Raw genomic sequence first — 24,382 nt, forward strand, 5'->3', positions numbered from 1 at the left:
TGAACATTAGGTTACCAAAATGTAAAAATAAATGAAATACAAGTAAAATAAAAATTCTTACCTTCCATTTTTGAAATAAATCAGCCATAAAACCATTGACAGCTTTTTCAAAGTACAAATCACCATGAATATCAAAATCCCACATTTCTGAACTCATTTGTAAAAATAGATATACCATACTAGTAGATGATCTGAATACAACCTTAATAAATACAAATAAACAGATAAATGTACAAAATAAAGATTATATAAAATATATACTAATATACTGATTAAAAAAGAAAAATTTGTTAAACCAAAGAAGCTACCAAATAATCAACACAAAGGTATTAAATAAATATCTTGGCATCATTTATAATTGTAAATCTAACTATTATGTGAATCCATTCAAAATTATGGTCAGAAAATGGTTAGCCTTCCACTTTTTTTAACTATACTGTATTCAGTTTGCTTATAGAGTGAAGAATAAACAAAATAAACATATAAACATTGTGTTTGTGTGAATGAGTTCATCATGATTCTGCTGACTCACATCCCTTGCATCAGTGCCGATTCACAATGCGGCCATATCTGTATACAACACTACAATCATTACTCATATATAGTCACCGCATAACTAATTTGTCATGTAGTAGTCAATATAATCAAAAAGCTTATACACTGTCTTCTCAGTTCTATTAAAACCCTTGATCTTTTCATATGATCACTCTTTTATTCTTGTATTCAATTTTTGTGTTTCTGTTACTTATTTATTTTTTTATTTTTTTTTTTTGTCTTCAGTCATTTGACTGGTTTGATGCAGCTCTCCAAGATTCCCTATCTAGTGCTAGTCGTTTCATTTCAGTATACCCTCTACATCCTACATCCCCAACAATTTGTTTTACATATTCCAAACGTGGCCTACCTACACAATTTTTTCCTTCGACCTGTCCTTCTAATATTAAAGCGATTATTCCAGGATGCCTTAGAATGTGGCCTATAAGTCTATCTCTTCTTTTAACTATATTTTTCCAAATGCTTCTTTCTTCATCTATTTGCCGCAATACCTCTTCATTTGTCACTTTATCCACCCATCTGATTTGTAACATCCTCCTATAGCACCACATTTCAAAAGCTTCTAATCTTTTCTTTTCAGATACTCCGATCATCCAAGTTTCACTTCCATATAAAGCGACACTCCAAACATATACTTTCAAAAATCTTTTCATGACATTTAAATTAATTTTTGATGTAAGCAAATTATATTTCTTACTGAAGGCTCGTTTCGCTTGTGCTATTCGGCATTTTATATCGCTCCTGCTTCGTCCATCTTTAGTAATTCTACTTCCCAAATAACAAAATTCTTCTACCTCTGTAATCTTTTCTCCTCCTATTTTCACATTCAGTGGTCCATCTTTGTTATTTCTACTACATTTCATTACTTTTGTTTTGTTCTTGTTTATTTTCATACGATAGTTCTTGCGTAGGACTTCATCTATGCCGTTCATTGTTTCTTCTAAATCCTTTTTACTCTCGACTAGAATTACTATATCATCAGCAAATCGTAGCATCTTTCTCTTTTCACCTTGTACTGTTACTCCGAATCTAAATTGTTCTTTAACATCATTAACTGCTAGTTCCATGTAAGGATTAAAAAGTAACGGAGATAGGGAACATACTTGTCGGACTCCCTTTCTTATTACGGCTTCTTTCTTATGTTCTTCAATTATTACTGTTGCTTTGGTTCCTGTAAATGTTAGCAATTGTTCTTCTATCTCTGTATTTGAACCCTAATTTTTTTAAAATGCTGAACATTTTATTCCAGTCTACGTTATCGAATGCCTTTTCTAGGTCTATAAATGCCAAGTATGTTGGTTTGTTTTTCTTTAATCTTCCGTCTACTATTAATCTGAGGCCTAAAATTGCTTCCCTTGTCCCTATACTTTTCCTGAAACCAAATTGGTCTTCTCCTAACACTTCTTCCACTCTCCTCTCAATTCTTCTAGTTAAACTAATTGTTCTGTATGCTTCACATTTATCTGCCCCTGCTTTCTTTGGTATCATGACTATAACACTTTTTTTGAAGTCTGACAGAAATTCCCCTTTATCATAAATATTACACACCAGTTTGTATAATCTATCAATCGCTTCCTCACCTGCAGTAATTCTACAGGTATTCCGTCTATTCCAGGAGCCTTTCTGCCATTTAAATCTTTTAATGCTCTCTTAAATTCAGATCTCAGTATTGTTTCTCCCATTTCATCCTCCTCAACTTCCTCTTCTTCCTCTATAACACCATTTTCTAATTCATTTCCTCCGTATAACTCTTCAATGTATTCCACCCATCTATCGACTTTACCTTTCGTATTATATATTGGTGTACCATCTTTGTTTAAGACATTATTAGATTTTAATTAATGTACCCCAAAATTTTCCTTAACTTTCCTGTGTGCTCCATCTATTTTACCAATGTTCATTTCTCTTTCCACTTCTGAACACTTTTCTTTAATCCACTCTTCTTTCGCCAGTTTGCACTTCCTGTTTATAGCATTTCTTAATTGCCGATAGTTCCTTTTACTTTCTTCATCACTAGCATTCTTATATTTTCTACATTCATCCATCAGCTGCAATATATCGTCTGAAACCCAAGGTTTTCTACCAGTTCTCTTTATTCCGCCTAAGTTTGCTTCTGCTGATTTAAGAATTTCCTTTTTAACATTCTCCCATTCTTCTTCTACATTTTCTATCTTATCTTTTTTACTCAGACCTCTTGCGATGTCCTCCTCAAAAATCTTCTTTACTTCCTCTTCCTCTAGCTTCTCTAAATTCCACCGATTCATCTGACACCTTTTCTTCAGGTTTTTAAACCCCAATCTACATTTCATTATCACCAAATTATGGTCGCTATCAATGTCTGCTCCAGGGTAAGTTCTGCAGTCAACGAGTTGATTTCTAAATCTTTGCTTAACCATGATATAATCTATCTGATACCTTGCAGTATCGCCTGGCTTTTTCCAAGTATATATTCTTCTATTATGATTTTTAAATTGGGTGTTGGCAATTACTAAATTTAACTTCGTGCAAAACTCTATAAGTCGGTCCCCTCTTTCATTCCTTTTGCCCAGCCCGTATTCACCCACTATATTTCCTTCCTTCCTTTTCCAATGCTTGCATTCCAATCTCCAACTATTATTACATTTTCATCTCCTTTTACGTGTTTAATTGCTTCATCAATCTCTTCGTATACACACTCTACCTCATCATCATCATGGGCGCTTGTAGGCATATAGACGTTAACAATCGTTGTCGGTTTAGGTTTTGATTTTATCCTTATTACAATGATTCTATCGCTATGTGTTTTGAAATACTCTACTCTCTTCCCTATCTTCTTGATCATTATGAAACCTACTCCTGCCTGCCCATTATTTGAAGCTGAGTTAATTATTCTAAAATCACCTGACCAAAAGTCGCCTTCCTCTTCCCACCGAACCTCACTAATTCCTACTACATCCATATTTATCTTATCCATTTCCCTTTATAAATTTTCTAGCCTACCAACCTTTTTTAAACTTCTAACATTCCACACTCCGACTCGTAGAATGTTATTTTTTAATTTTCTGGTGACCCCCTCCTTAGTAGTCCCCACCCGGAGATCCGAACAGGGGACTAGTTTACCTCCGGAATATTTTACCAAGGAAAGCGCCTCCATCATTGCTGTATGAAAATGCAGAGAGCCACATTTTCTTGGAAAAAAAACAGCTGTAGTTTTCCATTGCTTTCAGCTGCGCAGTACTCAGAGGACTGAGTGATGTTGATATGGCCGTTTAAGTCATTCTGACTCACGCCCCTAACAACTACTGAAAGAGCTGCTGTCCTCTTTCAGGAATCATTCTTTAGTCTGGCTCTCAACAGATACCTCTCCGATATGGTTGCACCTTATTTATTTACTCTAATGTTATTTAAAGTTAATAGAATGCATTTTTTTAAGTTTACTGGAATGTGAGTGTAGTGAATTCCTAGATTTGTGTCTGTATGACTTCAGTTATAATATTATTTTGAAACCATGTCTAACACAGAAAGTACACGATTACCGATATCCCCTCCTAAAAAAAGGCTGTGAAAAAGCCCTTAAGTCATGCAAAAAAACACATCACTTTAAATGGTTACAAAAGCGAATGGCAGTAATCCAACAGCATTGATTTTGGATGTCATTAATAAACTGCTCAAAAGTGGAAGTTGTGCTGCTTCACTGCAAAATGTGATTTGTGAGTATGAAACCACTAATGTTCCCTAAAAAAAAAGCCCCGTAGATCAATTTTTAGAAGTTGATGATTTTGATAAAACACAATTCGTAAAAAAGTACACAAATTTTGTTTATTGAGAAATGGTTTAGCGATGTGTTACTTCCTCTAGAAGATAATTCAGTTATTGTCATAGACAACGCCCCTTATTATTCAGTAAAAAGGAAAGAATTCCAGCCGTGTCATGGAAAAAATGATATCAAAATGTGGCTTAGTTCAAAAGGAGTGATTTTGAACAGGATGAACTTAAGGTCCAATTACTGCAAAGGGTTTCGCATATCAAAAGTAATTTTAATGTGTATAAAATTGATGAGTTAAAAAGATCCAGTGGCAAAACTGGATGTTTCAATGGATGTGGCAAAACGTGCTTCAATTACCTCCCAATCATTGTGTATTCAACCCAATTGAATTAATTTTGGGACAAATCAAAAGTTACATAGCATCAGAAAATACTGCTTTTTAAATATCAGACGTTAAAAGTTAATGCTTAAAAGCCATTAACAAAACAGGCCAGCAGGAATGGAAAAACTTTATAAAACATGTAATAGGTACTGTTAGAACCAAATTGTTGGGAACTGAATAATATAACAGAAAAAAAAAATTGAGCCTCCTATTGTACCTCTTAATACTGACAGCACTATGGATTTCTCACAATCAGATATAAAAATAAATTTATTATTTATTATCATAGAAATTTAATTTAAGATATTAGTGAAATTTTACAGTTTGTGGACAATTGACAATTTCATAACTCTTAAAAAACTCAAATAAAATGTCTTAATTTATTTAAATTTAAAAAATATATAATAATTTAAAATATAGTAACGCATAGTTACTGATATTAACGTCACATAGTTTTTATATGTACCAAGATTTACAGGAGATGCTTGTAAATTGGCTGCTCGAACACTCATATGTGCAGTTTGTTTACTTGAACTATATAAACTAACTGAATAAGACATAAGCAAATAACATATTTGACAAAAGATGATACAAATATATATATATAAAAAAAAATTATGAGTGAAATTGAAAATCTAAGAACAGTGTTTATAATATAAATATAAAGTAACATTAAATCAGATACCTTAGTGTCATCAGTAATAACACCACAAGCAACTCTTTCCCCTTGTGACCACATTTCATATACTTGGCATCTGACACTTCCTCCACAAAATTCTATTTTTTTATTTAAATAAACACATGTATTTACCTAAAACAACAAAGCAATGCGTTAACAACATAGGTGTCTAGATTGTATACATTTAAGAGAATAATTACTTAAAATAAAAAAATGAGATATACACATACTGGGTGATTATTTGAAAAGTTATCACATTTATTATTCAACAGCTATCCCATCATATTTCTGTTTGCAGGTATGTATACCACTCTTGGTGGGAACCTTTTTAAAATTATTTTCAAAGAGGTGGAACCCGCCCTCTGCTTAAAAAGCAGAGGGTTCCATTACACATTGCCCATACCCATTACACATACCCTAACTCAAAATTTCTAAACTGCAATGGTAACATTTAATTACATTGACAACCTGAAAAAAATAATGAATTTTAATGAAAAGAAAATTAAAATCCACCCACCCCTTCACACGGTAGGGGTGAAAACCATTTGGGGTAGTACATTTTTTAAATTTAAAAAAAAAAACAATGCTGGTTTTTCCAGCATTGAAAAAGCGTATCAGTAAGCACAACACATGAAAAACTAATAATAAGGTACCACTTCTTTGCTGGTAACATGTTGAAAAATTTATTACCAGATAATTATTAATAAAAAATAAAGCTTAAATCATTTGTTAATTTTGTTACGAAGGTTTTTAACAATAAGAGTCCTAAGAAATAATATGAAATATTTTTTTTACATCAATAAAATAAAAGTATCAATTTCTAAATCATTTGTTCAAAATGATTCCCATTTTCCTGTAAACAATAATAAAGTATTAGTTGAAATTCACATCTTACTTTTATTAAAGTTTCTTTAGTTAAATCACTACATGCTCTTACAATTTTACTTTTCAACTCTTGTATGTTAGTATGAATTTCTTTATAAATTATTGATTTTAAATGTCCCCAAAAAAAAAGTCCAGTGGTGTAAGATCAACAGATCTTGCCAGCCACTCAACTGTTCCTCTTCTACCTATCTAATGCCCAGGAAACATTCGGTCCAACCATTGTTGAACTGGAAGTGAACAGTGAGCAGGTGCTCCATCTTGCTGAAAGTGAACCATGTCTTTGTTAAGCAACATGTTTCCATTGTCATCTAACTGATTTTCTAAGGCATGGACTATTAGTGGGTGAATAACTTCATCCAGCAACTGCAAATACTTTTCACCTGTCAAATTCCAATCGATAAATACTGGACCAATTATGTTATCACCTTAAATCCTGGTCCAAACATTTATTTTTTCAGGATGCTGCATATTTCTGACATTGAAAACATGAGTATTTACATCGCTCCAGTATCAGAAGTTATGTTTATTAAGAAAGTCATTTAGAAAGAGGATGAATTCATCAGAAAAACAAATATTTTTCATAAACATTGGACTGGCATCTATTAATTTAATCATTTCTTCACAGAATTAAATCCTTCTGTCATCATTATCCTCATTCAGTTCTTGATGCAGTTGAAATTTATACGGAAAAAATTAATTCAATTTTAATATAGTGAAAACAGAACCATAAGAAACTCCAGTTTTACAGGATATTTAAAAAATTGATTTCTGAGGATTTGTTACTACATTTCCCAAGATTTCAATCACAGTTAATTCATCTAAAACCTTTTGCCCTGCACGTTTCTTATTCATGACAGTCAAATTGGAATTTTTTTGACAAGTTTTACAATGTAAGAGTGTGAATCATTTTTATTTGGCTGTCATTTATCAAACACTTGGGCAGTTCTACTAGCACATTTATTTTGTTCTCTGTATGTAAAAATTAGTTCAGTCCTTTCTTCCAGATTAAGTCATTTTAACGAGACAAATTTACTAAAGATAAAAAATGAAAGGTCAATGGTAGAACAATAGCACAAACCAAATGACAATTTTAACTAAAAAACACAACAATTTAAATAAAACATGAAGATGAAATAAATAGAATAAATACTTTTTGTCACTAATTGCATAAAATATGAAAGAAAAAAATTCGCAAAAATTTACCATAGAAACTACGATCTCAGTAACTGGCAGAAAATTATAACCTGTTATAAGAATGTAAACAATTTTTCAACATGTTTCCAGCAAAGAAGTAGGTAGGTACCTTATTATTGGTTTTTCATGTTTAACTAATGTTATAATGCTGTGTTTACTGGTACGCTTTTTCAATGCTGGAAAAACCTAAAACCCATATTTTTAACAAGAACGGACAATTTCAGACCTAATTCTTTGGGTCAGTAACTCAACATAATCTAAAAACACCACTTGTTTAATCATAAATTCAATAACAGTGAACCAATTTTTATTTTATTTAAACAACATTACTTGTCATTCAAAGGGCCTTACAATGAGGTATAACAAGCTACATCATCTAATTTAAAATTTCTAAATTTTCAAGGGGTTAGAATGCATTTAAGGACAAAATTTATATATGTAATTTAAAAAATAATTGTCAGTTTTAATCCATAGATTATGATTATTTCAAATGGTTTAAGAAGTAATATCATGTAATTTTATAGTTATTTTTGTTGGGACTGAAATTTAAAAAAGTACTACCCCAAAAGATTTTTCGCATCTATCAAGCAAAGAGGTGGGCAGATTTAATTTTCTTTTCATTATTTTTTTTGGGTTATCAATTAATGCAATTAAATGTTACCATTGCCATTTAAGATTTTTGAGTTGGGGTAGGTGTAACGGAAAGGGTGGATTATTTTAAAAAGATTTCCCCCAAGAATGGTATACGTGTTTGCAAATAGAAATGCGATGGGACTGATAGCTGTTGAATAATAAATATGGTAACTTTTGAAATAATCACCATCTATATTAAAATACAAAATAAATTATCTCAAAAAAAGAGATTAACTCAGTAAATTATCAAAATAATATGGTGTTACAATTTTGATTAATTAATTTAAAGATAACTATATTTTTAAATAACTTAATAATAATTTAATAATTTAAATTTATGCATGTAAATTCTTGCATATTACCAGTATTTTACACTCTTCAACAGGGCCACCCCTAGCTTTTGTAGGGCCTGGGGTAAATCTGAAATTGCAGGGCCTTTTCTAAAAATAAACTACGTATTAGTAAAAAAGAAAAAAACCAATAACTAAAATAATTAATTTTATCTTTTTAAAAATTTATTTAAACAAAATTGCGGAAATTATAAAACAAAAAATGTAAAAAAAATATTTTTTTAAGATTGTATGTTTGGATTTAATTATTTTTATTTTTTTAATGAACCTTTCGTACTATTTTATGAAATATTAATTTTGCGGGCTTTTATTTCAGCAAAGGTTTTTATTAAATCATCACAATTTAATTTTTCACATATTTTGTTTTCAATAGATAAAAATGTTAGATTTGTTAATCATTCCTGTGACATTATTGTTCATAAATAATTTTTAATTAGTTTTAATTCAGAAAAACTTCATTCTACTGATGCTGTTGAAATCGGAATTGTTAATAATATTTTTAAACTAATGGCCAGATGGAAAAGAATTGTGCATATTTCTCAGCACATTCAAGCACTGTATTTTCTACATTAGTACAGATCAAAAAAAAAAATTTAGTTTCTTTGTATAAATTGGCTCCATTTATATCAGGATTATCATCTTGCCTTAATTTTAAATCTAAATCCATGCACAGCTTTTTAAGTTGGTCGACTTCCATTGTTCGTAATAGTGGAATATAGTAAAGAAAACCGAAAATAGTAATATGATTTTCAATTTGTTCAAATCTTTCTTGTAATGAAGATATCGCTTCATCTATTATTGCTAAGAAATAATTTCTGTAGACATTTCTTTCTGGATCATTTACATATTCATCTGTTTCCACTCCTTCATAATCAAACGTTTACGTTTTCTTATTCTTACGGTTTTTAATTTGTTTGAAATATTAGTTTTTTCACAAATATTATTTGCTTCCATTTTAGATTTTAAAAAATCATTCTCTCTAAATTTAAAAAAAAAATCCATCAACCCTTTTAAAACCTTAGTTACTATACTTAAATCACAATCAGGTTTTTGTACAGTTTTACTTACTGTATTGATTGCCAATAATAATTCATACAAAATAACTGTAGATAAAACAAATTCAAAATTAATTGCATGCTCAAGTAAGGAATGTGTTTCACTTTTCACCCTAGAATCCTCTGTCAAATAATTTAATTCTTCTTATGCTGTTATAATTTTGTCTATATCAAATCTGTCTTCACTGAATTTATTCGGCACTCCCAACATGTATCTGATAATGGTTTTAGAGTTGAATTTGTTAAATCTTTCATTAGAATAGCCCACCTGTGAACAGACGTGGAAAATAGTATATACAGTCTTGAAAGTGTTCCAAAAAATGTCATAGCCATAGGAACCGAGGAAGCCATATCATCTATTATTAAATTGTGTGCAGAACATGACACAAAAAATGCTGTCAGATTTTTTCAAAATCCTTCCTTGCACACCTTTTCTATTGCCGACCATGTTAGCCCCATTGTCATAAGCCTGTCCACGGCAATCATTCAAAGAGATATTTAAAATTTTAAGTTGCTTACGTAATTATGCTTTGTTTGCTTTGATAAAGCAAACCCTGTAGTACTTTTTGGCACAGAAGAAAAACCAATAAAATAATCATTAATTTCAACTTCATTTCGTTTTTGTTCGTCAGGTATTTCTACAATTCAAACAATGAGAGTCAATTGTTCAATACGACTTTTATTGGTAGTAGAGTCTAACTGTACAGCATAACATTTACTTTTTTTTTATTATTTCATTTTTAACTTTGTTTGCCAACAGATTAATCTCACTTTGAATTTTCCAACCTAAATAATGATAATTTGTTTCTTTATCTTTGATATGTCTTATATTTTTTGCCATTCTTGCATCAAATTTTGAAATTAATTCAATTAAACCTAAAAATTTATCATTATTTTTTTTTTAAATTGTCTGATTCGTTCCACGAAGTACATTGTTGTTTTTAGTTAAATATTGTATACAAAATATAATCCTTCTAAGAACTTCACACCAATGTTCTGCAGCTAAATTTAATTGTCTTTAATGAAAATCATCAATTGTTTGTTCTTTTTGCAACCTTTTTTAGCTTCATAATATCTTTAAGTGATTTTCTGTGAAGCAACGATAATTCATGTCATTTAAGCAAGTTCCAAGGTGCTTCCAGTCAGAAACACCTTCATTTACTAATGCTAAAGATGATCTTGACAATTGGTTAGGAAAATAAATAGCAGTAGAAACAAAATACCTTATCTTTTAGTTTTGAATAGAGAAGCCAGTTTCTGCAATATTTTTCTCCACCTACATGTACTTTTGTATAATAAGATATATTAAATTTTCTACCTAGTTCATCTATGGGAAAATCATAATTTGTTACTTGAACAATGTTTTTATTAATTAATAATAATAATCTGATTTTCTCAGAAGAGTGTGATGGCCATGTTCCAGGATAATCTTTCAATAAGGTTGATAATTCTTTAGTTTCCTCATTTGTGTTAAGAAAAAATCTTTTCATCATTTATAGTTCCATCTTCATTCAATAATGAAGGTAATTCTTTGTATATAATTTGTAACTCTTCTTTATTTTGTACACTAGTGCTAGCTATAGCCAGATTATTTTCTTCGTTATCAGTTTTTAAATATTTTAAAAGACCATCTTTTGCATGACTTTCAAAATTTTTTTATTATCGGCACTTTTTTTTTCTGGTTACCACTTAAATAATTTCTATCTTTATCATGATCTCAACTCGTATTCATTGCTAATATTCTAAATCCTAGAAAAAATATAAAATATATTTTCTATTTTTAATATATATTATAACACTATAATAACCCTTCTCATATCACTATATTTCTAAATAAATGTATTTACTAATTAATTGTTTTTAAGAATATTTAATGTGGCTCATCACGTGTCCATTTCACTGTTTTATAAAAAGCACTATAACTATTTTTTCACTAAGTATTTCGCATTCCAAACTCACAGGTCTCTATAGCACTTCAGAATATACCATCAACACTCAAAATAAACAAAAAAACTCAAAAATATCCTGCACAAAAAACCAAAAACACCAGGAGCCTATAGGAGGTACCTCTTTTTCACTAGTAGTTACATAAATGTCCTAAGATATGCTAACTACACCAACCTGACTTGGTGCCTAGTTTTATTGGTAGGTTACATACTGCCAACTTACAACTTATATTATAAAAATTATATTTTTCTTTATTATTATTTTATGATTATTTTTAAGGTAATTAGTCTTTTATAAAAATATAAAAAAAAACTACTAATAGAACACTAATAAAAACAAATATATTTGGATTTATATATTAAAGTTATTCTTTTTGTAGATCATAAAATCAATTGGTAGCAAAGTTGTATCAAGAAATCAAGATTAATGAGATTTTTCCAGTGTGCCTTACAATTATACTTTAAAATTAAGTTTTAGATTGAGATACAAATTGTTACATTTTAATTATAAAACATTATTATGCTGTATCCTCTTAAGCGTGGGGTGGGGGCCCAAGGCAGTTGCCCGACCCTAGGGCGGCTCTGCTCTTCAACAATATTTTAAGTTAATGCAGGAAAGAAATATGAAAACATAACTGAAAAATAATGAGTAGAGTATATCAAATTTGGTTACATCTTAAAAAAAAAATAACAATCATTTTACACAAAAAAATTTTAATTTGTTATTGATAAGAACTAAGTACATAATCATCCCTTTTGTAATAGCAAAAGCAGCGATATATAATTTGTTTTAACCAAACTGAAATTTTGGCCTCAGTGGACATAAACTAAGCAAAAGAGCTTTCTTAATTTGTGCAATAAACATAACACTTGTAGGCAAGCTAATATGAATGGTAAAACTAATTTCAATAGTAAGAAGCATCCCATGATAAGCTTAACATAGATAAACCTTCTCCATCCAACTAACGATACTATTAGTATGAAAAACCCACCAAATGCAGTTGTTTTACTCTTAAAGTATGACACTCCACTCTTTTCAACATAGACTGTGAGCTGAACAACATTAATCTCAAAAAATGCAACTCTGATTAGTACCTCTTGCACCTCAAACCCTTTTAAGCAGTCATAGGTATAAGAAACACTGGCATAGATAATGCAAAGCAACAAATTAAAAATAATATATCCCTTCTATACGAAACATTCCAAATAGGAAAATGAAAATAGATATTTCTTTGATTTTCACAAGAGTTAAGAAAAAGAAACAAATTCATTTTATATATATATGTATATATCACCAATCAGTAGGAGAAAACAAGAGGCCTATACTAAATATACACATATATATATATATATATATATATATATATATATATATATATATATATATATATATATAAAGATTTTCCCTGATTTTTGAAGCTGTTTAGTAAAACTTACAATCTGTTTATCAGAACTAAAATTATATTTAAAAAAACAAGAATACTCAACCGTATGTAGATAGTTTCAATTTAAGAATTACAGCTATTTGTCTACGTAATATAATTCACATACTCAACATTTTATATTTAACAATACTGATTTAATTAGAACTACACAATTATACAAACAAGGGCTGTTTTTTTTCAACCTCCGATGGGCTATAAAAAAAGACACATTGACATAAAATAGTTTTATTAATAAAAATTGAGTAATATCTAACTTATTTTTCTACATAATCACCAAAATGATTGAGGCATTTGTCGTATTGTGACACCATCTTTCCAATGCCCACTTCAAATAAGTTTGTTGCCAGTGAGGTAAGGTACATCTTGACAGCCTCCTGAAGTTCTTTATTGGTGGCAAAGTATTGTCCGCCCAACCATGCCTTCAATTCTTGAAAGAGGTGAAAATTGCTAGGTGCTAGGTCTGGACTAAACGGTGAATGGTCACATTGGCACAGTGCAGTCATGTATTGTTGTGGATCAACACCACGGTGGACGAGAGAAGCATGTCTTTTCATTTATTTTGGATCACTCTGCAGAGACGACGTAAAGATTCACAATAAACTTCCTTTGTTATTGTTGTCCTCAGCTCCATAAAGTCCACCAACAAGACACCTTTATAGTCCCAAAAAAACTGTAGCCATTGTTTTCCTGTTGCCCAGTGTCTGTTTGAACTTTTTCGGTTTGTTTGGAGAAGAAAGTGTGCATCCACTGCTTAAGACTTCTTTGGTTTCTGGATCGTCATACTGGATCCAAGTCTCATCGCCAGTAACGACAGACTTTAAAAACTCTTCCCCTTCATTATCGTAATGCATGAGTAACATTAAGGCTGACGCCATTCACTGCATTTTGTAATCATCACTCAACATTTTTGGGGCCCAATGAGCACAGTTTCCGGTATCCTAGGTCTTTAGTCACAATTATGTACAGAGAAGACCTTGAAGTTTCTGGGATTTCTGCAGAAAGTTCACTAATCATAAACCTCCATTTGTCGTGGGCAAAATCATGAACACACTCCACCAGGCGTATAGTAGCAACAGACTTGGATCCTTGCCCACCGTCATCATGGATGTCCATTCGCCCTTATTTCAATCTCCTACACCATTCTCATACACTACCATTACTCATAGTTTTCACCATACATTAAGCTCATTCTGCGATGGATTTCAGCAGCGCTACATCATTCTGCTTGCAGAAAACGTATCACAGTTGGCAGGAGCATTGATCGCAGCAGCGATTGCCCGTAGCTCGGCTCAAACTGATGCAATGGAGCTGGCAATGGCAGAAGTTGTGGTGGGAGAGCGGCGCAATTGCATGATATGCAGACCTGGTTCCTGCCTATCTATTGTTTACTTAAATGCATAATCAGAGGTTGAAAAAAAACAGCCCTCAAATTTAACTTTGTATTTTCATACATACTCGTAAATATTCTAAAAGTAATTCATCTGCACTTTGTACTGCGATGAATATTTCATTACTAGAACCCCTCCATCAGTTGTTTACTGTAGCTTGAAAAGATATTAAATAGAAATGCTAAAAAATACTATTTATAAGTTTTAAATTCCATTAAGTTTATGGCTAAAATTGTGTAAAATAGTGATGACTAAATTTTCTTAAGCTTTTTTTTACAGTGACGAAAGAAAAACTCATGTTGTGCCAATGATAGTATGTGAACTGTTATCTAATAAAGATTTTTAAGATTGCAGAAAGAGAAAATCTGATAATCTCTAATTTAAAGGGTCAAAAATATTACGTTGAATAACTATTCAAGAACTGATAATCAGTGCTACTGATTACAACAGTACGGATTAGTGTGGTGCTGTGCAGTGCATTTAAAATGCACAACACGGCCAAGCTATATCCTGGCTAACAACATTTTTCTAAACGATGAACATTTGTTTATAAACATTGTTCATTTATTAAATTTAGAGTTCATCATAAAAAACCGTGTGATTTTTTCTGAGGCTATTTTAAAATTACTTTTATTATTGATATTTTTTTAAATTATTATTTTTAAATCTTCAAATTCTATTAACCTTTATCTTACCTATGCTATTCCTTTGCTTTAAAGAATCTTTTCACTTTTTTTACATTAACAGAAACTGTTTGCTACTTTTTACTAAAGTTGCTTCTTTTCAGTATGTATGCACATATAAGTATAATATTCATAACAACCTTTAATAGTACTGCTACAGGTACTACTGGCTTATACAGGTACTGTAAAACAGTACCTTCCTTTTAGACATACACTAAGCATCATAATTCTCAGAGACAGTCGAACTCCAGGTCCTCAGATTATTGTAACTACTTAACTACTAATTATTATAATAATTACGTCAATAAGACAATAATTTTTTCTAATATTATTTCTGTGACTATGGTAGTTAACTTATATTTTACTTCAGGCGTTTTTCCAAGTCCATTAAAATTAAGTAAAAGTTATACCTATATAAAGACGGAATTAGGACTGAACCAGGCAGCTATCATCCTGTTAGTCTTGTTCCTGTCTTTTCTAAGGTCATTGAGAACTTGATGTATGAACAGTTGCTTAGGTATTTCAATGAATATGAGCTTTTATCACCTAATCAGTTTGGTTTATGTCCTAGCAAGTCTACAACTCAGGCTCAGAAATATATCATTCTAATAGATGAATTTCAAAAAAATAAAAATATGGTATTCCTTACACTTTGTGATCTATCAGAAGCATTTGACATATTTCCCATAAACTGTTTCTTGAAAATTTATCTGTTTACAGTATATACAAACAAGTGTTATAGGATCTTCAGTCATATTTAACAAAAAGAAAGTAAGTCGTAAACATTAAGGGACTTTATCTGAAAATGTGGAGGTCATGCATAGTGTCCAGCAGCTCAATTTCGGGTCTCTTACTGTTTTTTATCATGATCAATGATCTGATTTGTTTGTAGAACTAAAAATGTTATTTGTTAAAAATCTTTATATTTATTATAGTTCACTGAAGGTTAAATGTAATTTGAGTAATTCTGATCAGAGATTAAATATATATGTGTATAACATGAGAAATAAATGAGATATAATGTTCCTTATGGCCGTACTGATTTAAAGAACAGCTGGTCTGTAAGGGGTATTTTTTTTTAATATGCTTCCTAAGCATGCAAAGGAAGCTTCTTTGAAAAAATTTAAACTAAAGTTACTTGACTGGCTTATTATAAACCCTTTTTATTCTTTTAATGAATGCCTTGAACATGGATTCATTTCTTTTTGTATAACGTTTTATATTCTAACTGTATGGTTAGTAAATGAATGAATAAGTTATTATTATTAAAGTGACTCTTGACTAGTGCATCTTGACTAATGCATCTTGACTAGATGCAGTCTTTCTTATGATTGTGTTGCATGGTAATGCAACACAATCATAAGAAAGACTGAGGCAGATAATGTAAACAGATCAGTAAACTCAGCAGGGGAATTCTTTCCAATAAATTGCTTAAATTCATATTAATGCACTTTTTTAAATTCAGCTAAATTTAAATCACAGTTTTAATGTAAAAAGAAAAATGTAATAAAAATAAACATAAGGAAATTATACAAGCCCGTAGAGCTCACTAATACCTATAATAGATATTGAAATTATCATCCACAGATGGGAGGGATAAAAAAACCATATAACTCTGAAACTTAATTAATGGTTAATGCATTACCTGAAATAACATTTTATAACTGATGATAAATGGTAAGTATTTTTTTATAAATTGGCAGGTTTACATTAATCTTGCTAATAGAAGTATTTATAAGTGGTTTTGATAAATTATTTATATATATATATATATATATATATATATATATATATATATATATATATATATATATATATATAAAATAATATATGAGTAACTAATATAATAATATATATAAAATAAAATATATATATATATATATATATATTTATAAACAAACTTACCAAGCTGTTTTTTAGCCTCCACATTTCACTGCGCCCAAGATACTGATCCTTGAAGGTTAATTCAACAGAATCCAAAGCTACTGAATCAGGATTAACAACATTAAAACAAACATCAGCATACGTACGTAACTGAAAAGTTCCTGCTATACTTGTTTCAACACTTATCGTTTCTAAAATCAGAAGATAAATATAATAATAATTAAAAACTTAAAATGTTCAAAATCAACCTTTTTATTAAGTAAACTTATCCAATACTACTATGATACAGTTCTGACTTGCCCATTCAGTCAGAATAAGAGGATGTCAGATAATGCAAAAAAAAGAAGTAGGGGAGGGAAAATGACTAGCAATGAAATAAATAAATTTTAAGTCAATTAAATGACATTTTACTATTTTTAACTCTTATAAATAATTAAAATATTTTGAAAATTTGAAACCAGAGACTGATATCAAGATGTATGTATGCTATTAAAGTTCTACTCCAATTCTTGAAGCCTTTCCAAGAATTTGGTCTAAATTAAGAGAAACAACAAAGGACATGGGCTTTTAGAAGTCTGTAGAAAATATATATATATATTTATAATATATAAATTTTAACTCCACAATTAACAGATTTTATAACTTTGTTTATGGAAGAATCTTGACTGAAGTTGTAAAAATACATATGATTGTGATCCAAATTAATAAATGATAATACCTGGATTAATAATATAGATAGATAGATAGATAGTAAAAGAGATTTTCATCCCTTTTCATAGGAACTGGTATCCCTGATGTCGTTTGTTCTTGCCATCAGCAGGAAATAACAATTATGATCAACCTTCTTTATACTTAAGTTAAGTTACTTAATTACAGATGTATGAGCTTTGTGTACTTTTGCTATAACAATTTTGATTGTCATTTTTATCTTCTCTTCAATTTGTACAATAATTTCACTTTTAAATTTTACACAATGCAAAAAGGATTATCAATTATACTAGGGTTTAGGTCATTTTCTGTAATATTTTTTTGCTAATTTGATATTTTCATCTTTTGTAAGTAAATCCTTTATTTCTTCCAATTTCTTTAGTATGAGATTTTGCTACTGTAAATATGAAACAATATCATCTAATTTTAAACTCTCTTATAATATAATCTAATACTAAACTTTCCCCATTATTTACTACAATATCACATTGTAATCATGTATAAGAGTTTGAATATATACCCTATATTCAAGGATACTGATCTAACTACAGCTCTAGGTATAATATTTTATCAGATAGACATCTTTGTTAGGTAAATTGAACAATTCTTACGAATAACTCATCTTTACTTTTTAGAATTACATAAATTGTTTGAGTTGAAGCATTAAAACATAGGGTCTTATACCATATATCAAGTTTTTATAAAGATAAAAGTTTCCTATTCATTTTCCGAAAATTCTTCCTTCTTTTTCTCTAAATTGCTATAAAATTTATTTTTTAATATAAAGCTTTAATAAAATGTTCAATATCTATTAGTGTCCCTTTCTCCTAAAATGACAATTAATACATTTTTCTCTAATCATAGTTTAAATTTTTAAAAAAAGAGTTAACGTTAATAAAAAGGTAGTTAGACTTTTATTTTACAAACACCCTGTTTCTCGCTTTAAAAGATTTTAGTTTAGTACAAGAAATATTGATTGAATGTAAGCATATGTCAAGCTTGTCAACCTTTCAACAAGTACTATATATATATTATGATATGTGTATGAATCAAAAAGATTATTTAATACTGTAAACTTTTTAAATAACAAACTAAATAAAATTTATTAACTACATATTATTGCTTTATAAAGAGGCAACCTCTTTTTCATTTGTTCCCGATAACCATAAAAACTACTAAACCAAAAAATTACAACTGTAGCTTCTTTCTTATGACCCTGGAATATTTACCACAATTCAAACTTTACCAGTCTCACTACTACATAAAACAAATTAAAAAAAACCGTATAAATAAGTTATAACTTCTTTTGCTAAATTTAATGTTGTTTTCTATATAGACAGATATTTTCTATAAAGACTGTCATCTAGATTCATCATTCCCTATGTCAATATCAACTTCAAACAGTTATGCAATTTACTAAATTTAATGTCATTGTCTATAAAAGATAAATTTGTATTATTATCATAATATACATAAAAACAAATCAATCTGATAATAAATTTAAAGGGAATAATAACTATTTACATATTCAACAAAATTTTGATGATTTGAGGAATATTGAATTTCTTTAGCTGGAAAAATCTTTTCTGGAAATTTTGATCTTTTCTGAAAAAGATCAATATTGACTTTTTCAGAAAGTTATTATGTGTTTTAATAAATTTAAATCTCATTGTCTAATCTGGCAGCAACCTGCAAGAACTCATCCTCAAACGAGTAAAGTAGCACTTGAGATTTTTATATCCTATACTAAGAACTTCCATCAGGATAAGCCACACACATAATTAGTATAGATTCGACTTTCAATTTGGAATTAATATTTTCATAATACCTACGTCAGCGAAGTCAAAGACAAGAAAATTTCTAGGACTACTTGAACCTGTAATTGTACACAAGAATCTATGCCCAGCATTCTCAAAGATTTAAAGAAAAAAACAACTACTCGGCCTCAAAATCAAGTTCCTAACCTTCAAGAAATATGTTAGGTCTCAAATCAGCTTTTAATTATCACCCTGAAATTGATTATCTGGATTTGAAAGACATTCAAATGGATAACATGATAAAATATGTAACTATTACAATGCCAAAAAATAAATGATGGCATTCCTGGAAAGGGATCGTTGTGAAAGTGAAAGGGTGGGATTAAACAATGTGGGAAGGTGGGCCCATCCTGAAAGTCGCCTTTACTTTCGGATTGATTGTTTGATTATTTAAAATCTGAAGCTATATAGAAACAAGTCCAGTGAAGTTGTATATATATATATATATATATTTTTTCTTGTAAAAGTATTTTTATTTGAAAAAATTATTTTTAATAGAATTTTTGCAATCAACTAATTTTTATTATTTAGTTAGTAATAGTTAGTTAGTTTTATTCATTCAGTTATTATAATGCAATTAATAAATAATAACAGGGATTTGTTGAAAGATTCAGGCAATTTAAAAAATATTATGAATATAGATATTTTCCATTTATTTAATTTTTAAATATTACTAATTTTATACAAAAATGTATTTAAATTATATTAATATCTTATTCTGTAAAAATAAAACGGCTTCAAATGACTACCACATTACTGGCCCAATCTTAGTCTTCTGCATAATTAAGTTATCGCTGTTTTGACATTGTAACTCCATAGGAATTTAGAAAATTCAGATGATCTATTTGGTCATTATGTTCCCATATTAGAAGATAAACATGGTTAGGTAACCAACCTGATAAATATCAGGTTTATGTGTTGTAGTTCATAGCTCCAATTTATTTTTTTTTAATTTTCCCTCACTGGATGTCAAATAGGTTTCAGAATTAAAACTGTATATTGAATAAAAATTACTCCTGAGGTATATAATCCCCCCCCGTCCAGAACATACCATCTACATTCCATGTTCCAGGTGTAATATCAGAACAACACATAAAGATGGCTAACAGTGCTCCAAGTATTTTCCTTGGATGTGTGATCGTTCTTTTGACCAGACTTCCATCTTCCAATCACTACAAAGACTGGACTTTTTTGTCACCTGTAGATCATGTTTAATGTGAACGATTTTGGGAATGGACTTACACCACCATTAGAGCTGACAATATGATAGCCATCATTGATGTAACAGTAGATGTAACCAAGACTCTTCTATTGTCCTAGTGTCTCCCACGATGACAAGCACATAGTAAGGTGTCTATGTGTGTCGGTGCATGGGAGCCCTAAAAGCTTCAGTGAGTGGGGATCTGGAGTCGGTACAAAGACTGTGCATCTATTCTCTTCCATGACATGGGATGGTTCCTGTGGAGTACTGGGTCAGACCTCCAGGGTTGGTAGGTCTGGAGTGGGAGTGTACCCCAGCAGCTAGCCTTGCTACAGAAAAGATTAATTTTTCATGCAAGTTGAATAATCTCTCATGGGTGTTCACGTAAACACCCTCATTTAGAACCACCCATTTCACCAGAAGCAAAATGTAACAGACTAGTATCAAGGTAAGGAGTCTGCAGACAGCTGTTAACAAGAACACTGAGTGAATCTGAGTGTTAACACTCAGATTTAAGTACAAAGTTATTAAGAGGGAAGATGGTAATTTTATGAAGATAAGCCCTTTTCTTAATGCTCATAGTTCTATAATTCATGACAATAATTTCAGTTGCCTTGTGACAGTAACTGAAGATGTTCAGAAGAGGAAAAATAAAAGCTTTATGAAGTGAGTTTTAAAAACTCTACATAACAAATTTGTTCAGTTTGTTTAATAAGTTTATGGTTTTAAATAATTTTCATCACCTATTGCCATCAACCAAAAAAAAATTGAATATAAAAAAATTAATTCCTATATAAGTAAGATTAACTAATTAAAGGTAAAAGATTCTCAAGCATTGGAGAGATCAAAAAGATTTTAAGTTAGTTTACTTATAATTTACCTCTTCCTTGAAGATCTTCTTTAAAAGATGTTATTTGAAGTAAAAGACGACTAAACTCATCCTCAGGGTGATAGATTTCTACTATATCACCTTTCCTTAAATTAGGAAAATCTTTTGGATTAATAATAAGATCTTCACCTAAAAAAACAAAAAAAAAAATGATTAAGAGCCAACGAATGAATAGGTCTGAATAAAAAATTCTGCCTAATGTCATACGATTTTAAAAAATATATAATGAACACATAAAAACAGTGCATCAGCATTCACTAACCACTTCATAGGAAGAGATAAATACGTTAAACAAATAGTTTATTTTATTCAGATTGATGGATTACTCACAGCATACATAGATTACATATTACATCAGGCTAGAGCAGACATGCTAAACCAAAGACAAATATAAGGAATTGCCTAAGAAGGATCAAGGAAAAGCATGGAAAACTGTTATATCAATGCAGCATTATAAAATACAGAATTAATTTGAGATATAAATTTTTGAACACCAAAATTGTATTCTACATGTGGTTCTATATATATAAAGGTAGTTTAATTGTGATTGTGAAGGCAGACAGATTATTTGTTTACTATGTTCAAATTCGGCTGTAAAGTTCAATTTTTAATGTGATTGTTTATGCAAGTTAACAGTTATTATTGTTCTTGGTGCCTGGTTACATTATGATGGTGGAACAGATTATTATTTTAGGCATGTTCATTACTAATAACTAACTACTATGCATTTATTCTTTGATGTAGAAAGATTTCAGCTAAGGTACTGGATATAAGGGAACCAACAGTAAGGCTATCAGGTTGTGTGTAATCTTTGTTTTAGCATGTAAAGCTTAATACAGTTTTGTAAGGTTTAATATGTTTATGATTTCTAAGATCTATTTATAGTCATTGTCTTTTCGTTTATTTTTAAAAATGTAAATTTGAAAGAATGGATTGTTGCAAAGATAACTGAAAACATTTTTACAACTGTATTATATAATTTGGCATTTTTACAAGTTTAAATTTCAAATTTAAATTTTTCACCATCTGGCAGGTAAGAAGGGACAGTGAGAATCCTGATATTCTATATGTATGCGTCATGTTAGATGATGTTTTATGGTCTTCTGTATGGCAGGTAATGTGAATTTCTGCACAAGATATGTGGCACCGTTAATACAAATCATAAACATTGAGGTGCACAACCATCTTCATCTTTGATTTGTACCTACTGTTTCGTCATCAAATTTTATTAACACAGCTTTTGGTAACTCACCTCTTTCTAGTTGGTCCCTTTGCAGGGCAGGCCATCTGAATTTCTTACAATCCCCATAGCACTGTTAACTAAACATCAGAAATCAATATAATATGCCTTAACATAACTCTTGACCCTCCATCAATTGTACGTTATGCAACAGATCACCACAGTCATTGATATCTACCAGAACAACATTCCCAGGGGTAGTTTTCCCACATGTTGCAGCTTCTCGTGATTCATCAATAGTTTAATAATATAAACTCTATTTGTCTTTGATATCATATCAGTCATACTATGATTATATTCATCAACTAATTTAATAATTGGGAATATTCTTACAGCATTTCCATCTGCAAATTCATGTTAAAGGTACCCTCTTTCTTTCACAAAGCATTTCCAAGTGGCCTGCAGAAACTTGCCAAAATGCTAGATATTTAATAAATCAATGAACTCCATGTCATATCTTTGTCTCATGTTTATTGTTAGCTCACAACAGGTACAGTATGTAATACTGATACTGATTTTTATATAGTATACAAATACAGTATTAAAAAACAAATTTATATTATATCTAGAAATTAATTTTATAGAAGCATGCATCAAATCAAATTAATTTGGAAGAAATTATTTCTTACTGTTTAGCACATTTTGATGTCTGTTCCATTTTTTAAAATAATTATTTTTCATACTTTCATCATAGTCATGGACAAAAACATAGAAAAAATAATGAATCAATAAAATAGAGAGTTGTTCAAATATTAGTAAATGTAATAATAAAGATTATATTAAATAATAATAATCGTACAAATAAGTGAAGATAATAAATAAATAAATAAAATCATTTTATAACATAAATTGTAGAAACATTAAATTAAAATTATCTGAACACGTGTTATTTAGCACTTAAAAATGAGGATGGAGAAAATTCAGGTTTTATTCATTAGTATTATTTAAAACAAATCAACAAAGAAAAAGTGTTTTTTATAAGAAAACATTTTTAATATACAGAAAAAATTGGTAGAATATATTTTAAATAGATAAATAAAATAAAAATGGTAATATAAGAACAAGAGCCCTTTTTTGTTAAATCTATCTTTGTTAACTACAGATTATTTAACAAATTTAAATCTATAAAAAAACATTAAAACTCTTTTATTCATATATAAAAAATTAATTAATTAAAAATACATACAAAATACTATAATAAAGAATATTTTCTACTTGTATTTATAAAACAATACAGGATCATTTTTTTGAAATTTATTTTAAAATAAAATCTGGTACTTTCTGATTAAATGGAGGTCATTCTAACACAGCACACTGTGACTGTTAGGTTGAGGATATAAATAAAGGCCTACAATGTTTGTACATGTTTGAGTTTTTTTATGCAATAAATAAATATAATTAACCAGACTTAACCTATGCCCGCTTTGCTCGCTAACCTTGACTAGCAAGCGTAGGTTAAGTTTGGTTAGATTAATATAATCTAACCAAATGTTTCCTTTTTTTTTAAAAACATCAATCTTCCTTCTGAAAACAGGTGGCCTCCATTTAATCAGAAAGTACCTAAAATCTAGCAAAAAAAAATAATAAATCAAACAAAATTTAACAAGTACAATGTTTTTAGAAATTTACTTCAAAAAGTTTCAGTTGCTCTTGTAATTATGTTTAGTATTTACTAGCCAGCCTGTCTAGTCAGAACCTGAACC

General features: G+C 29.7%; 1 protein-coding gene across 3 annotated transcripts in view; it reads right to left on the reverse strand.

Moving 5' to 3' along the window:
• Iml1 (GATOR complex protein Iml1) overlaps positions 1-24,382 on the reverse strand; it is a 199,049-nt gene that overhangs the window by 162,892 nt on the left and 11,775 nt on the right. For 2 of the 3 annotated variants that reach the window (XM_075365142.1, XM_075365139.1), the window contains exons 2-6: positions 23,309-23,361; positions 21,431-21,568; positions 16,846-17,015; positions 5,368-5,493; positions 62-202 (exon numbers count right to left, since the gene is read on the reverse strand). In XM_075365142.1, the coding sequence (XP_075221257.1) occupies positions 62-202; positions 5,368-5,493; positions 16,846-17,015; positions 21,431-21,568; positions 23,309-23,360 (627 nt within the window). In that variant the 5' untranslated portion in view covers position 23,361. The remainder of the gene's footprint in view (positions 1-61; positions 203-5,367; positions 5,494-16,845; positions 17,016-21,430; positions 21,569-23,308; positions 23,362-24,382) is intronic. The other variant, XM_075365140.1, reaches the window with a different exon arrangement.

The sequence above is a fragment of the Lycorma delicatula genome, chromosome 4 (genome assembly GCF_047948215.1).
Source record: "Lycorma delicatula isolate Av1 chromosome 4, ASM4794821v1, whole genome shotgun sequence".
In the NCBI taxonomy this organism is placed as follows: domain Eukaryota; kingdom Metazoa; phylum Arthropoda; class Insecta; order Hemiptera; family Fulgoridae; genus Lycorma; species Lycorma delicatula.